General features: G+C 53.4%; 2 protein-coding genes across 6 annotated transcripts in view; one reads left to right on the forward strand and one right to left on the reverse strand.

Moving 5' to 3' along the window:
• Positions 1-3,757, reverse strand: part of STRN4 (striatin 4) — a 25,961-nt gene extending 22,204 nt beyond the window's left edge. For both annotated transcript variants that reach the window (XM_034986832.1, XM_034986831.1), the window contains exon 1: positions 3,459-3,757. In XM_034986832.1, the coding sequence (XP_034842723.1) occupies positions 3,459-3,740 (282 nt within the window). In that variant the 5' untranslated portion in view covers positions 3,741-3,757. The remainder of the gene's footprint in view (positions 1-3,458) is intronic.
• On the forward strand, positions 3,375-13,162 carry FKRP (fukutin related protein). 4 transcript variants are annotated; one of them, XM_034986833.1, is made up of 4 exons: positions 3,380-3,405; positions 4,986-5,043; positions 5,138-5,320; positions 9,224-13,162. In XM_034986833.1, exon 4 carries the CDS (start codon positions 9,263-9,265, stop codon positions 10,748-10,750), a length of 1,488 nt encoding a protein of 495 aa, XP_034842724.1. In that variant the 5' UTR covers positions 3,380-3,405; positions 4,986-5,043; positions 5,138-5,320; positions 9,224-9,262; the 3' UTR covers positions 10,751-13,162. The 4 variants fall into 4 exon arrangements, with proteins under 4 accessions (XP_034842726.1, XP_034842724.1, XP_034842725.1 ...); XM_034986834.1 differs by lacking the exon at positions 3,380-3,405 and adding an exon at positions 3,859-4,289; XM_034986835.1 differs by lacking the exon at positions 5,138-5,320 and having other exon boundaries at positions 3,375-3,405.
• The last annotated feature ends 4,151 nt before the right edge of the window (positions 13,163-17,313 follow it).

The raw sequence follows: 17,313 nt of genomic DNA on the forward strand, positions 1-17,313 counted from the left end.
TCCATACCTTCTCTGCTGCCACCATGCTCCCCACATCTCCCTATCGCTGCTCCTCCGTGAACATCCATCTGAGACTCCCCCAAGAGGTTCCTCCTGTCCTCGGCGAGCTCCCCTCCCCAGAAGTGCCAGAGTTCTATAAACTATACAGGGTTTGTACGTGACCTTTTGTGTTTATCCTGTATTGATTTACCTTAAATGCACAACATACGTATCTATAAAATCACAAATACTTACGACCGTAACTTCCGTTTTCACTTAAATATTTTATGCTTTCTTACGTTCAAAAGATCACGGTGCTTCGAGCAGAGCCACACAATCAAGTCACTCCACTTGTGTGTGAGTGTGCACAGAACTCTGCAGGCTCTTGTGCAAACTAGGCTCCTCTGGCAGCCTGGAAGTTTCTGAAGGGCAGAAACCACACCGCCTGCTTCTCGGAATCCCCCATCTGACAAAGTCCTGCTTATTGTCAGATGGCATCTACGCCACCTCCCTGCCCCGATCTCTGGGTACCGGCAGGACCTCACGAGCGGCTGCCTGTTCTACCATCCCCCACACGCCCTCACTGAGCACAGCGACATCACAGCGGGTCCTGTGCCCAGAGCAGCTGTACTCTGCGATTTGGAGAAAAGGTACGCAGGGTTCCTCACAGAAGTCAGACACGGGCCAGGCCTTCACGGATCTCACAAGAGAAGTCACACAGTTAAGAGAAGTTAAGCGTTAAGTGTTCGAGCAAAGGTGTGTAAACTGAGGTGCCGCTGAAGGGGGGGGTGTGGAACCGTGGGGGCAACCTGAACCGATCGCCGTTTCATAAACATAGCTGTTCTTCCATTGCCCCCACCTATTCCGCTTTATACTCACAAGGAATGTAGAAATAATCACTGCAGCCATTCCTGACCGGGGGTGGGGGAGGTTCTAGGAAAGAAGCTAAAAGTCTGTCAACGAGGGTCAACTAAAGGAGCTACAGTATAAACATCCAGTGGAATGTAGTTATCAAAAATAATACGAAAGTTCTCTGTCCGGACAGGAAAAGAACACCAAGGCACGGGTGTGAAAGTCGCAAAACGATTCGTATGTGACCTCACGTTTTACACACACAGAGCTGAACTACTTTTCTTGCAGGAACAGTTGCAGAGAAGAGCAGGAAAGGGATGGGGGGGTTCCCTTTTCACTCACACACACACATACACACACACACTTCTGACACCTCTGCGTTTTTACTAATGTGCCAGAACAAGAGAAAACAAAAGTTCACAGTAAGTGATGCCGCAGCCTGGACACGGGAGAGCCTACCCAGGGGCTCTCCACGAGTTCTTCTCCAACTCCAAGGGCCACTAGGTGAGGGCATAAACACACAACTTTTCTCCCGTCTGTCTCAAGGACGAGAAGGTGGCACGGTGGGTGCTGCAGGGTGCACTGGCGTGTGAAGTCCCAGAGACCAAGATTCAATCCCAGGTCTGCTTACAACTGCTTGGCCGATCCTGAGGAGGCCACTGGGCTTCGGTGGAACATTTTCCTCGTCTGTACTGGGCAGCAGAGAGGTACAGAGCATGGGCTTTTAAAAGCCCACAGACCAGCCCTGCCACCCACAGGCTGTGATCCTAGATCAATCACGGACTGACTCTCCCTCAGGGCCTCCCTTTGCTCTTCGGATTCTTTTCTCAAAAAGCAAGGGTGGGGGAATAGAATCACTCGCCCTCCCAGAATGTTGCAAGGATAAATGATACCATGTATCTAAAGTGCTACATACAGTGCTTAGCCCCTCATATGTGCTCAATAAACAGCAGCTGCCTCCTTGCTGCTGAGAGGGCCAGGGTACACCTGCCGGGTCTCCATAATGGGGTATTGAGATCTAGCCAGATGTATGCTGGGAAAGAGCTCCGGAAACAGAGTTGAACACAAAAGTGAGGGGTGCTTATTTATATAAGGATTCCTCTCCCACCTCAATGCCAAGCCTCAGCTACCACCCAGCTAAGATCCCTAGTGGCAGAGGGTGGGGGTTGTAGAATGCTCTCTTCATTCACCCTCTGGACAAAATTCTAATCGGTTATTTATTTGGGGTCCCCATATCAACTAGACAGGAAACCGGGAACCAGAAGGGGAAAATTGGGCTGCTAGAAGTAGATACCGGCTTCTGCTAATTATACCCCAGCCCAGGAACCCTCAGAGTCCTCGTCGCCCATCCCTGGATCCCTTCAAATCCTCACAACTCTGATGCCCCATCCTCCAGACACTCCGCAAACAGAACTATACTTCTCAAGGTCACGAAACCCAGCCCAATTCCTCAGGCTCTAACAAACATCATCCCAAAGCACACTCCTCTCCCAAGCTACTCCACAAACCATGGGGTCCTTTCCCAGAAACTTCCACAAACACATCTCCTCCCAGAGTCCTTCTGAGATGCTTCTTCAACGCTGTCTGCCTGCTCTGCCAAATCCTCCCCCTGCCACCCTCCAGGTACCCCCCCCCCAAAAGTCCTCCTGTCTCCATCCCAGGTCCCCTTATCTCCACGCTGGACGCCAGCGCACTCCAGTCCAGGGTTCTCCACCTGACATCCTATACACACCTCCCATCTCAAGGCCATTGCCCGCCGCACTCCTCCACATCCCCCAAACTGGAGTTTCCGCTCTGCAGCTCTTACATACAGGCTCCTAGACCAAGTCCCGGCCCTGTCCATGCTTCCACTCCCGGCACCCCACCCTACAGTCGGCAGCCACACATGCCGGGCTCCCCAAAGTTTCGTCCTTAGAGGGGAGGGCACACATTTTCCTCCTGGGACCCCCCGAGGCCCTCTTCTCCTCCCGAGTCCTCATACAGGCACCTTTCATTCCCCCCGCCCCCCCGCCCAGTCCAAATGCTCTGAAAACACACCCGGTCCCAGGCTCCCTGACTTCCTCTCCCCACGCAGGCCAGATCCCCGTTCGACTCACTCTCGCCCTCGGCGGCTCCCAAGTTCCCCCGACGCCCCCTCTCTCCCACCCGAAGCCCATCAAGTTCCACCTCCAACCCTCACCTAGTCGGGGACGGGGTGGGAGCCCAGCGGCACCTTTCGGGCTTATGCTCACTCCCAACGAGACCCCCCCAACTCCTCCCACCACTCTCCGCTGAGTTCTCCTGGGCTCCCCTCAGGGCCCGAGGTCCCTCTCCAGGGAACCCGTCTGCCGGTCCGCTCACTCCCACTCCAGCTTCCAGCCGGTTCCGGTCCCCTGCGCCCCTCCTCTCGGCCGGCCCCTGTCGGACCCTCCCGCCCCGGGGCCCCCCTCCCGCCTCGAGCCGCCGGGTGCCCTCAGGACCCCCCTCGGACGGCCCCTCACTCCGTCTCCGGGCCGGTCGCGGTCCCCTCCCGTCCCCCCCCCCCCGGCCGTCCCGGCGGCCATTGCTCCAAGATGGCGGCGACGGCGGCGGCGGGTGAGGCCGGGCCGGGCCGGGCGGGGGGTCGGGGGTCCCGGGGCGGTGCTCACCTGCAGCTCGGCGCGCTCGGCCTCCCAGCGGGCCTTCTCCGCTTCGAAGCGCGCCCACTCGTGCTGGATAAAGTGCAGGATCCCGGGCAGGCTCAGGGGCTCGGGCCCCGCCGTAGGCCCGGGGCTGCCTCCGCCGCCGCCTCCCTTACCAGCCGGGCCGGGCCCCGGGGCAGGGGCAGAGGGCGGGGCTGCCCCCGTCGGGCCGGGGCCCGCACCGGAGCCCAGCGGGCGGCAGGAGGAGGCGGCGGCGGCGACCGCGGCGGCCGCTCGCTCCTCCATCATGGAGGCCCCGGGGCCGGCCCGCGCGCCCGCTGTGCCTCGCGCGCCTGCGCGGCCGTACCACCGCCACCCCCCACCCCGCCCGCGCGCGCGCTCGGCGGGGGCCGGGGGGGGGGGCGGTGATGGGAACGAGGACGGGCGCGCGCCTCGCCCACCCAGGTCGACCCCGAAAGCGCGCGCGCGCGTGCGGTTGGGAGGGAAGGGGCGGGGCGGAGGCGCGCGCCCCGAGGAGCGCTGAGACCCAGGCCCAGCACGAGGGTCGCGCCTGGGAAGAGCTGGACTTTGGGAGGAACCGCTTTCTGCCCCTCTCCTCTTGCTTCGCCCCAAAGAAAAATTCTAACCCCCTCCAGACCCAAATGTCACTCTCTTTGATACTGTCCCTCTGAGAGAAAGGGTGACCACCAGGGGTGGTTTCAGCAGTGGCCCCATCCTCTCTGATTCCTGGTCCAGGTCGGTAGTCATGGTAACCCTTCCCCAGCCTGGAATCGTCCCCCTTTGTGGTTATGGAGCCCCAAACCTCACCTGTCCCTGCACCAGGAGGAGGTTGCTAAGGTAACCTAAGTCCCTGGTGGTCCTTCTGCCCCTACCTTCATTTGGTTACTATGGCAACCTCACCTAGCACTCAGGTAGAAAGGACCCCAGCCCCAAGGACACTGATTGCTGAGAGAACACCTCTTTCCCAACCCCTCCCACTAGCCACCCAGTTGGCATTACCATGGTAACCTGTTCCCCCCACCTTTCTCATCGTGGGAGGTCCATGGACCAAACCAACCAGGTGTGTTTATTTAGAGAGGATGCTCTGCTGAGGAGTCGTTGCTATGGTTACAGGGCCTGGACCAGGAGGTGGAAACAGGCAAGGCCAACCCCTGGTTACTATGGTAACAAGGACAGTCCCCCTTCCCGTGACCCTAAGAACCAGGCCCACCAAGGTAGGAGACAGTTTTCAGATTGTGTCTCGGGATGGAGTAGGTCTAGGGAAGAGGTTGTCATGGTAACAGCTTCAGTCACTTCTAGCCCCACCTTTCTGGACACATTCATTCATAAGAAAGGGATGGTTATAGGTTGCTATCATAACTGATATCCTTCCCACCCATTCCTGAGATACCCCAGGTGGTGCCTGAGCTTATGGAACTTCAAAGAGTAAAGGATTCTCTGACCTTCTCACTGCCACTTTTGTAGGTAAGGTGAAATCATACTCTACTTTGCAAAATTGGCTGATTTGGGGTTTTCTGGTTCTCGTTCCCTCAGCAGTGCAGCTGAGCTGGGCTGGAACCGCCCACCCGGAGGTCCTGCAGCAACCTAGGAGGTAAGAAGTTCCTCAGTGTCACCAGCACTCCTGTGGAAACTGCCCTTCCCCCATATTGTTCATTTTCTTTGCCTGTCACATTCCCATTCCACAGATGCAGCAGCTGAGGCCCAGTCCACAGCAGAGCTCAGGCTGGGTGAACCTAGGCCTAACGTGAATCTGGATCCACTTACATTGTTTTGTGAGGAACGGAGAGACAAAGTCTCAGCCTAACTGTCCTCTCCTCCCCTGACCACCTTTTCTCTATCACACCCCCCGCTGGTTTCCTGACCTATCTGTAAGTTCTGTGTGTGGTTTTTGTCTTCCTACCTCTTGAGGGCCTGCCCAGTGACCGCTTCGATCTTTCTCTGTCCCTAGAACACAGGGCCTGGCACAGAGGATACTCAGTAAATATCTGTCTGTTGAGTTAATGGGTTGAATTCATTAAGTGATGTGCCGTATTCAGCTTTGAAAAGCACCCGTCAGATTAGGGCTGCAGAATGCTCACTGAAGGTGGACAGCGAGCTGGGCTGTCTGAGTGGACCCAAGAGAGACAGCAGAGCTTCTTGGTTGAAAACATGACTCTAGAGCCAGTGTTGTGGGTCAAATCCTGGGTCCACCATTTCCCAGCTGTGTGGCCTTGAATGAGTGACTTCACTTCTCTGTACTGCTTTTTCCTCATCTTTAAATGTTATCAGAACATGAAAATTAAACAAGGTAATTTAAGCAAAGTGCTTAGGCAGGGATCTGGCATATCATGAGCAGCTAGAATTATTGATATTATCATCGTATTGTGATTCAGAGAAACAGAACATTCAGACCTTCAGAATCATCGCTTCATACTCTTTGCCTCGATAAAGGAGTTTTGAGCCCTTATAGTTGGGGAAGTCAAGACCAACCGTGTCAGGGTACTGGATGATTCCTTTTTCTTTCTTTTCTGGTCCCCTCACCTGCTGGTCTGGCTATCGTAGCCACTGGTCTCTGAGGACCCGATTTTGGTCCTCTCTCCTGCTGGGCACCTCGTAGCCCAGAGTCAGACAGACAGAGCATGCCGAGAGCCAGGGCCTGGGAGGTTCTCCCTGCGTCCTTTCTGTCTCTGAGCCACAGTTTCCCCATCTGAACAACTGGAGTCAGTCATTTGGGCCGCACACATTTATTGAGCACGTGCTATGTGCCAGGCACTGAGCTGCGCCCTGAGCACACAGCAAGGAACAAAATAATAAGTAAAATCTACGTGATCATGACTAGGGGAGAAAAACACAGGGATGGGGCACAGGAAATATGTGGGTCATAGGGAGATACATTTTGAAAAAAGAGTGTCCAAGGAAAGGGCTCGCTGGACAGGTGACATCTGAGCAGAGACCCAAGGGCCATGAGGGAGGAGCCATGCAGAGGGAATAGCCAGTACTTTGGCTGAAGTCCCCTGGGTGTATTTGATGGCCAGTGTGGCTGGAGCTGACAGAGTCAGTGGGAGAGGCTGGGGGATCACATGGGGCCTTATGGACCCCGGTGAAGACTTTGGCTTTTCCTTTGAGTGAGTTGTAAGCCACAGAAGGGTTTGAGCAGATGCAGGACAGGATCTAATTTGAGTTTTAACAGGATCCCTCTGGGCTCCGAGTGGGGAACAGACTGGGGGGTGGGGGTGGGGAATGAGGGCAGAGCAGGAAGATGGTCTCTATAGAATCTTTAGGAGATTCTGGAACCGTCAGTGGTCTCTCCTGTGCTTCTGTGTACATAAGCTCTGAGAGTCTAAGATTTTTAAGACCCCAAAGATTCTATGGTTCCAAAGGTTCCTCCCCCACCCACAGTAATGTGAGGTCAGAGTTGTTTGTCGCTGTGTGCTGTGTGTCCGCTGTTGGGTCCCCAGTGCCTAGAACAGTGCCTGGCGTATTGTAGGAGTTCCACAGAGAGGGAAGAACTGAAGGAAGGAAGAATCAATCTAAGGTCCAGAAGGCGATTCCAAGGTTTTAAAGATTAAGAAGTTGCTCTTAAAGTGCAACTCAGATTCTTAAATGCCCACCCTGAGCTGGGTCAGAGAAGGGTAAGCAGGCCTGGGATGGATGAAGAGAGGGAGGAGGGCATTCCTGGTAGGAGAGAGAAAGAGAGCAAGGAGGCAGGACCCAGGGCCCTGAGCCACAGTACAGAGTTTGACTTCAGGAACCTGAGGCCTTATAGATTCGGAGAACCCTGGCTTTGGGCATCAGTTTTCCACCAAGTGCACTTTCAGTACCCACCTGTGTGCCAGGGACACGGAGGTGATCGAGGAAGCCCTGGCTTTACCCTCCCGGGTCTCACAGTCTCGTAGGGGAGACAGACCCATCCCCAGATGATGCCCAACCAGAACAGGCAGGGCTGGGATGGGGAGCCCAGGGGCGTCAAGAGCCCACAGAGGACTTCTGACCCAGCCTGGGGTTCAGGGAGGGCTTCCTGGGGGGAGGAGGCATCAGAGCTGAGGCCTAAAGCATAAGTAGGAGTTCTCGAGGAGAAAAGAGGCATGGGGAGAAGGGGTGTTCGGGAAGAGAATCTTCTAAGCAGAAAGAACAGAATGTACAAAGGCCTAGAAATAACATCTGTTGGAGGAAAAGTCCAAGGTGGCTTAGACAGAGTTTGACACATGGCAGGAGATGGAGCTGGACTGGTGGGCCAGCAAGAGACCCAAGGTCACCCAAGGTCTTGTGGGAGGTTGTAAGAAACTTAAACTTGTTCCTCACTGTACTGGGTAGCCATGGCAGGTTCTGAGCAGGGAGGGAGAGGTCAGATTTGTGCTTTATGAAGACCCCTCTGGCTGCCATGAGGAGCAGTTGCTCAGGAGACCAGGGGAGGCTGAGCGAGCGGGGATCTGGGTGGACCAGGATTGAAGGGGGAGCTGTGGTCAGAAGTATTTAGGAGGTAGGAAGAGTAGCTGGGTCTCTGATGTCCCACTTTCTGGGAGGAGTAGAAATCTATGGAAATCCTTCCTGGGGAAACTTTTTTTTCAGTATTTGCTCAGAGCCCGGAGAGTGAGTTAGCGTATTGTAGGAGTTCTGGAGACCAGCCGAGCCTCCCGTTGTGATGGGGACAGTGAGACAGCGCCATCTGGGGGTTGCTTAGGAGTGCGGGGATGAGTGAAGGGTGGGTGTGTCCTATGGCCCACAGCTGCTTATCCAAAGAGGCTACCCACTCCCCTTTTATTTATTTTATTTATTTATTTTTAAGATTTTATTTATTTGACAGAGAGAGACACAGCAAAAGAAGGAACACAAGCAGGGTGAGTGGGAGAGAGGAGCAGGCTTCCCGCGGAGCAGGGAGCCAGAAATGGGGCTCGATCCCAGGACCCTGGGATCATGACCTGAGCTGAAGGCAGACGCTTAACGACTGAGCCACCCAGGCGCCCCTCCATTCCCCTTAAAAAAATTATTTTATTTTTGTCCTTTTATTTATTATTTGATAGGACTTAGCATTCAAAGTATTTTTATTTTTTAATTTCACGCTTTTATTTAAATTCTAGTTAGTTAATACATATGGTAAAATTGCTTTGTTTTTTGTTTTTCAAGTAGTGGTCAGTATTAAAAATTGGGATAGTTGTGATTTAAGAAAACACTTCTAGCTTCTCTTGCAAAACCAAAGCGATCTGGCAGACCATCGGGAAAGAGATGGCCAGATGGCAGAGGATTTGAGGAAGTGAGAAGGGGACAGTGGGGGAGGGGCTTGGCGGGCGAACGCTGAGGCAGCAGCCTCACCCGGGAGCCAGAGCCAGAGTGTGAGAGGGACAGAAGAGACAGATCCGGGGCAGGAGCTTCCTGGAGGAGGGAATGGTGGAGCAGAACGTGCAAGCTGGGCCTGGGAATGGAGTGGGACATTTATAACTGCACCCAAACCTGAATGAGAAGTTGCCAAAGAAAAGGATAAAGATGAATTGCGACTGAACAAGGAAGAAGGGAAGGTGAATCGTTTGATAAAACCTTGCTAAGCACCAGGCTCTGTGCTGGGTGGAACTAGGGACCCAGCAGTGGTTGAAACAAGCTCAGAACCTGCCCAGTGGGAGGATACAGACCTGTCCCCACGCAGAAATGCCGTAGAGTGGTGGGCTAGGGTGGGAGAGCTGAAACCAAATAGAGAAAGGGCTGGGAGAGGAGGGCAGCGCTGAGGATGGAAGGGGGGTGGGGGGTAGGAGGCTTCTGACAACCAGCTCCAGCCTCGCCTTTCGTTCTGCCTTCCCCAGGATGCCCTGGAAGCCCAGCTAGGGCCCGACTTTGGCCCCATGCGTCTCACCCGCTGCCAGGCTGCCCTGGCAGCTGCCATCACGCTCAACCTCCTGGTCCTCTTCTATGTCTCATGGCTGCAGCACCAGCCCAGGAACTCCCGGGCCCGGGGTCCCCGCCGTGGAGCTGCTGCCGGCCCCCGCGTCACCGTCCTGGTGCGGGAGTTCGAGGCCTTTGACAACGCGGTGCCTGAGCTGGTGGACTCCTTCTTGCAACAGGACGCAGCCCAGCCCGTGGTGGTGGCCGCCGACACGCTCCCCTACCCGCCCCTGGCCCTGCCCCGCGTTCCCAACGTGCGCCTGGCGCTGCTCCAGCCCGCCCTGGACCGGCCCGCCGCGGCCTCGCGCCCCGAGACCTATGTGGCCACCGAGTTCGTGGCCCTGGTGCCCGACGGGGCGAGGGCCGAGGCACCGGGCCAGCTGGAGCGCATGGTGGAGGTGCTCCGGGCGGGAGGGGCACGCCTGGTGGCCGCCCCCGTCGCCTCGGCCAACCCTGCCCGGTGCCTGGCCCTGAACGTCAGCCTGCGGGAGTGGACGGCCCGCTACGGCCCCGCGCCCTCCGCGCCGCGCTGCGACGCCCTGGACGGAGACGCCGTGGTGCTCCTGCGCGCCCGCGACCTCTTCAACCTGTCGGCGCCGCTGGCCCGGCCGGTGGGCACCGGCCTCTTCCTGCAGACGGCCCTGCGCGGCTGGGCCGTGCAGCTGCTGGACCTGCCGTTCGGCGCGGCGCGCCAGCCCCCCCTGGCCACGGCCCACGCGCGCTGGAAGGCGGAGCGCGAGGGGCGCGCGCGGCGGGCGGCGCTGCTGCGCTCGCTGGGCGTCCGGCTGGTGAGCGGCGAGGGCGGGCGCCTCGAGTGGTTCGGCTGCAGCAAGGAGACCGCGCGCTGCTTCGGGACGGTGGTGGGCGACACGCCGGCCTACCTCTACGAGGAGCGCTGGACGCCCCCGTGCTGCCTGCGCGCGCTGCGCGAGACCGCCCGCTACGTGGTGGGCGTGCTGGAGGCGGCGGGCGTGCGCTACTGGCTGGAGGGCGGCTCGCTGCTCGGCGCCGCCCGCCACGGGGACATCATCCCGTGGGACTACGACGTGGACCTGGGCATCTACCTGGAGGACGTGGGCAACTGCGAGCAGCTGCGGGGCGCCGAGGCGGGCTCGGTGGTGGACGAGCGCGGCTTCGTGTGGGAGAAGGCCGTAGAGGGCGACTTCTTCCGCGTGCAGTACAGCGAGAGCAACCACCTGCACGTGGACCTGTGGCCTTTCTACCCCCGCAACGGAGTCATGACCAAGGACACGTGGCTGGACCACCGGCAGGATGTCGAATTCCCCGAACACTTCCTGCAGCCTCTCGTGCCCCTGTCCTTCGCTGGCTTCGTGGCGCAGGCGCCTAACAACTACCGTCGCTTCCTGGAGCTCAAGTTCGGCCCCGGGGTCATCGAGAACCCCGAGTACCCCAACCCGGCACTCCTGAGTTTGGCGGGAAGCGGCTGAAGCTCCAGCGCCCGCTCCTGGGGTCTGAAGAACACTCATGCGCGGGGAGCTGCCCTTTGCTTTGGCGCCGTTGGCATTTGGGGGGCGGGCCGGGGACGGGCCTGGACCTCGAAGACCTGCCCTGCCCTGCCCAAGATTTCCAAGAGCTTGGGTTTTATTCAGAGCACGGACAGTCTTAGAAAGAGGAAAACGTGTACGTTCTGCGGCTGGACTGCCGCGATTAAAACCCCAGCTCTACCACTTACTAGTTGGGCGGGCCTGGGCGAGTGTCCCAGTTTCTGGGTGCGCATCACTTTCCTCCAGGATTCAGTGGGTGCCCTCGCAGCGTCTCGCTCGCGAAGAGCCCCGCAGGACTCTTGGTTGCTGGGGTTGCTTCCGCCACTAGAGGGCGCCTTTGTCCTGCTCTGGGGCCAAGGCCCGAGTAAGCCCAGGCCCTCCCCGTTCCCGTAACTTTCCTAACTCTTGAGCCTTTGGTCTCTCTAATCCCCCGTACCTGGAGGGACAGGATGACTATCTCCCTTCTTCCAGAATGCGACCTCCTTGCCTCCTGGGAGAGCCTTGTGAGATGCATGCTGCTCTTAACCCCATCTTACAGAGGAGGAAACAGGCTCAGCCCTGAGCTGCAGCCGTGGTTAAGAACCGAGTTCTGGATGCCAGACCCACTCCATATTAACTGCGTTACCTCATTGTTGTAGAGCTCTGCACCTGTTAGCCCACTTGCAAGGCGGGATAAACAGCAATCCTAGCTCACATAACTCAGCACGTGTGATGTGCCAGGCATCCTTCTTGGTGTTGGACACGGATTAACTGATCAGTCTCTCACCTCAACCCTCTGAGGCGGGAGGGAGCTGCTATTATTTCCGTTTTACAGGTGAGCACACTGAGGCCAGAATGGTAAAGTCACTTGCCCAAGGTCAGACAGCTTAGGAAGTGACAGAGCAGGGACTCGAACCCAGTCAGGCTGGAGCCCACACTGAAGTGGGATATTCTGCCCCTCTCTAGTAACTCTACATGAGACCGGGGGGGTGGGGGTGGGGGGTCCCGGGAGGCCGCACCACTTAGCAGGTGAAGCCATGGCGGCCTTCCTTTTGTGATCATGCACCCAAGAGTAAGTGCTGTTTGGGCAAGTATCCCAAATATGTGTATTTATTTATGAATTATATACAGGTACTACTATCGTTCTGTATATTAGTAATGAGGCTTAAATTATCCCATTTTAAAATTTAAAATAAACTCAGAGGTTTATTTTAACTGGCTCATCTCAGTGACTTGTCCCGCACACCCCCTGGGTGTGTGCACCCAGCTTTTGGGACCATGGATTCTGAGGCGGGAGAGGGCTGGGGTCAAAACCCAGCGCTGCCACACACCCTTTCTCCCATTGGGAATTTGGGCCGCGGTGACTCTCCCTCTCTGAACCTCTGCTTTGTACCTGGGAAATGCGGGTCATGAACGCTCACCCCCCAGGGGTGCTGTGAGCCACTTGAGTGGAATGGGCTCAGGAATCAAGGCTGGGTTTGGCTCCTGGCACGGCCACTTATTTTCTTTGTGATCTTAGGCAAGTCACTGCCTCCCCAAACCTATAGGATGGGTGTGGGGAAGGGGTGATACTGCAGAAGCGGGAAGCCCTTGGAGGAGGAGGCATCACAGACCAGCCTCAGCATTGGCCCGCCAAGCCCCTCCCCCACTGTCCCCTCTCACTTCCTCAAATCCTCTGCCATCTGGCTATCTCTTTCCCGATGGTCTGCCAGATCGCTTTGGTTTTGCAAGAGAAGCTAGAAGTGTTTTCTTAAATCGCAACAGAAGATAAATGCAAATCTGGCCCACTCTCAAACGTGGCTCCCACATCCAAAGTCCGATTTCTTAGAACACAGCCTCTGTTTTTAGCCACTGAACCCGCAAATGGCTCCCAGAGACTGTTGGGTTTCCATGGAGCATTCTGGAAACATGGGGATGATTTGGGTTATCACTGTGATCGGGTGGTGCTTTTGGCTCTTGGGAGGCATAGCCCATGGATGGAGATGTCATAATATGCAGGGCATCTTCACATAATAAAGCATTGGCCCTTGTCACATACGGTTTTGAAATGTCCTGTTGGACATTCATGAAGGAAGTGTGATGTTCAAAATCGTTTGCAACTGGTACGGTGATATAAATTAATATATACGTCAATATATGCATCAAAATGTTTAAATATTTCTTTTTTCTTCTCTGAAGAATGGGAACGATCTCTCTATATATACATATTTCTTTAAATTGTTTGCCAAGAACATAAGCTGAAGCTCAAATCATTCTTAAATCATGCAATGATTTTGTTTTATTTAGAAACTTAGAAATTGTTGGTGCGATTTCTTGATTGATATGCTAAATATATATATACACATATATATTCACTTATTTAATTACTTTATTTATTATATTAAATATATATAAAATAACCCTGGCTTAGCTGTGATTTGATAAGAAAACCACATCAAGTGCTTCTGGCAACTTCCCATTAAACTGAATGCCATTAGGTGACTTGGGGTCTCAACAGATAAAGAATTTCTCTTAGCACCATCCATAGGGTTTTGGTGTTTTCTCCTCTCTTCATTGTTCCTGAACTAATAACAATTACACTAAAAACTTTAGACTTTATAAAACTGCCTGACAGCTTTGTGTATTCAGTATCTTTATTATCGACTAGGTAGTAATAGGACAGAAAACCTATTGCACCAATTAACTTGAATTAATGAGTTTATATTAGGATATGTTATTACTGAATTTTAGTGCTTTCTCAATTCCTTTTGCATGATTAGCCAGCCAGAACAGAAGTATTTCGATATTGTAAAAACCAGCACATCCATACTAGTGCATATTAACCAAATTTTAGCCTCACGTGGAAAAACTTGGTTAAGAATTATCTGAGCCCCAGGGGCACCTGGCTGGCTCAGTCAGAAAGAGCATGCGACTCTTGATCTCAGGGTCGTGAGTTCAAGCCCCACGTTGGGGGTAGAGATGACTAAAAAAATAAAATAAATAAACTTTAAAAAATAAATAACATAAAATCATGTGCAGGTAGGTTATAGTATCTATGACCTTCATTTCAGCAGAGCCCAGAGGATTTTCCCAGAGCTGACAAGCCAACACGTGGCCGTGATGTGGTTAAAGCATGAAAATATTACATTATAGATTACTGATCTGTTGGTAAACGGTCATCGCCATGGATCCCCTGTTATTACCTCCCTGGCTTTCCATGGGGACTCCCTGGACTTCTCTCCCCACACCCTACCCCCAGCAACCAAGGGGTTAACACTGGGCACAGCCAGAGGGAAGGAGGTTCGAGTCTCTACCGCTATTGGATGCTCTGCTCCCTTTACCAAGCAGTAAATATTTGTGTATCCTCCCTGGGCATTACAAAAGATTCACCATGGAAAGTCAATGGCTGGCAAACCACCTGTGGACATACGCACCTTTATATACGATAGCCCCAAACCAGAAACCACCCAGTGTCCCTGTCAGGTGGGTGGATACACAAACCTGCACCCAAACAGTGGAATACTCGTCGGTGATTAAAAACAAAAAGGAATAAACCGATATGTACACAAACATGACTAAATCTCAAAGGCATTATGCTAAGTAAAAGAAACAGGATGCGAAAAGCTACCTGCTACAGGATTCCACTAATGTGAAATTCTAGGAGAGGCAAACTAATCTTCAGTGACCCAAAGCAGATCAGTGGTTGCCTGGGCCTGGGGGCGGAGGGAGGGACAGAATGCAAAGGAGCACCAGGATATTTGGGCGTGCTGGGAATATCATGTATCTTGATTGTGGTGGTTTTCACTATCTATGCATCTGTCAATTTTTTTAAGATTTTATTTATTTATTTATTTATTTATTTGAGAGAGAGAGAATGAGTGAGCGAGAGGGCACACGAGAGGGGGGAGGGTCAGAGGGAGAAGCAGAATCCCAGCTGAGCAGGGAGCCCGATGCAGGACTTGATCCCGGGACTCCAGGATCATAACCTGAGCCGAAGGCAGTCGCCTAACCAACTGAGCCACCCAGGTGTCCCTGCATCTGTCAATTTTATCCAAACACTTCCTTTCATGGATACACTTTATTGTATGCAAATTATACCTTAATAAGGTTGACATCCCCCCCCAAAAAAAAAGATTGGGAGAGGGAGTCCAACAGGCCTAGTAACACTGTCGCAAGGAAAGACAAAGGTGTGGGGTGCCTGGGTGGCTCAGTCAGTTAAGCGGCTGCCTTCAGCCCAGGTCATGATCTCAGGGTTCTGGGATCGAGTCCCACGTCGGGCTCCCTGCTGAGTGGGGAGCCTGCTTCTCCCTCTCCCTCTACCTGCTGATCCCCCTGCTTGTACTCTCTCTAATAAAAAATAAAAAAATCTTAAAAAAAAAAAGACAAAGGTGTGATTACCCTGTGCCTGCCAGCCCCCCATCCTGGCCCAATGCAGGGCTAGTGTGAGGACTCCCTCCCAAGCTAGACTCCTTCGAAGGAGCAAGAGGGGTGTCCCCAAAAAAGGGGTGGGTGGAGCCATGGAGAAAGGGAGAGGGAGGTGGGAGCCGGGCCCCAGAGGATGTCTGTCCAGGTGCTTTTCCTTCTTTTTTTTTTAAAGATTTTATTTATTAATTTGACAGAGAGACAGCGAGAGAGGGAACACAAGCAGGGGGAGTGGGAGAGGGAGAAGCAGGCTTCCCGCGGAGCAGGGAGCCCGATGCGGGGCTCGAACCCAGGACCCTGAGATCATGACCTGAGCTGAAGGCAGACGCCTAACGACTGAGCCACCCAGGTGCCCGGTTCCAGACTTTTTTAAATGACCCAGATCAGTGTCTTAGGCAAATTAGTGGCATGTGCCCAGTAAGTCTTGAAAATGGAATCGAAAAACGGGGAAATTGGAACTTGGCCTAGTTATGGATTCCTTATATGTATACATATTGTACATATAGGATATGGGATATATTACACATGTGTGTATCTCTGTAGACAGGCATCCTTCATAATCTGATCCATTCCCCCAAAAGCATTAAATAGAAAATTTGAAGATAGGGCGCCTGGGTGGCTCAGTCGTTAAGCGTCTGCCTTCGGCTCAGGTCGTGATCCCAGGGTCCTGGGATCGAGTCCCGCATCAGGCTCCCTGCTTGGCAGGAAGCCTGCTTCTCCCTCTCTCGCTTCCCCTGCTTGTGTTCCTGCTCTCTCTCTCTGTCAAATAAATAAAATAAAAATTTTTTAAAAAAGAAAAAGAAAATTTAAAGATAAACAACTATTTTAAGTGGGGAAAGTAATGCACTCCCAGCTCCTTCCAACAACCCCAACTAATTTCCCCAAATACCATTAAAACTCAAAACACTTTTATAACCACCCACCAAGGATTTTGGCCTAATAGAAAGCATTGAAAACGCCAATTACTTCATTATTCAACACTTAATGAACTCATTAGTAGTTATGTTTGTGTGCAATACACAATTTTGCACCGAATCAGATATGAATTATATTTTCCTTCCACACTGCAAGGATCATGAGATGTAACTAAATACCCCCCCCCCCCAAAAAAATGCTGAAGATACTCAAGATACCATCTGTAATTGAACTCAGATTGGTGGTGCCTCCAGGTACCTGGCAGGAGCCTACATAGGGCTCTGGGAGGGGGAGATAATGATCAGTAATGTGTAACATGTTTCAGCAATGTACAAGGCAGGATTGTTAGAGCGGGTGAGGCGCGATTGGTGTCATCCACATCCTGGACTCAAACGGGACTTAAAAACAGTTGCACAGGGCGCCTGGGTGGCTCAGATGGGTAAGCATCTGCCTTCAGCTTGGGTCATGATCCCGGGGGTCCTGGGACCGAGCCCCACGTCTGGCTCCTGGCTCAGCGGGAGCCTGCTTCTCCCTCTCCCACTCCCCCTGCTCGTGTTCCCTCTCTCACTGTGTCTGTCCAATAAATAAAATCTTTTTAAAAAATAAAAATAAAAAATAAGGGCGCCTGGGTGGCTCAGTCGTTAAGCGTCTGCCTTCGGCTCAGGTCATGATCCCAGGGTCCTGGGATCGAGTCCCACATCGGGCTCCCTGCTCCGCGGGGAGCCTGCTTCTCCCTCTCCTGCCCCCCCGCTTGTGTTCCTGTTCTCGCTGTCTCTCTGTCATATAAATAAATAAAATCTTAAAAAAAAAAAATAAAAATAAAAATAAAAAATAAAATGCAGATCTTCAGTGTACAGGCGAATTTTTCCAAACGTATAGGTCTGTGTAAGCAACACCCGCCTCAAGATACGGGTTTGCTACCTCGTGAAGTTTCCCTGGGCCCCTTCCCAGTCACGAAGTCACCCTCATAGGTCATCACTGTTTGGATTTCTCGCACAATAGACCAGTTTAGCCCGTTCCACACCTTCATAGAAACGGAACTAGGTAGCATACACTGTTTCCAGCTTTCACTCAAAATGTTATCCATGGGATGCATATCCAAATGGAATAGATCTTTTTTTTTTTTTTTGCTGAGCGGCCATCCATCATATTTGTACTCCTCTATCAATTGATGCATTGCCAAATTTTGGCAATTATGGGGAGAGCAGCCA

This window comes from Mirounga leonina, unplaced genomic scaffold (assembly GCF_011800145.1).
Source record: "Mirounga leonina isolate KUSES-001 unplaced genomic scaffold, KU_Mleo_1.0 Mir_376, whole genome shotgun sequence".
NCBI lineage: Eukaryota > Metazoa > Chordata > Mammalia > Carnivora > Phocidae > Mirounga > Mirounga leonina.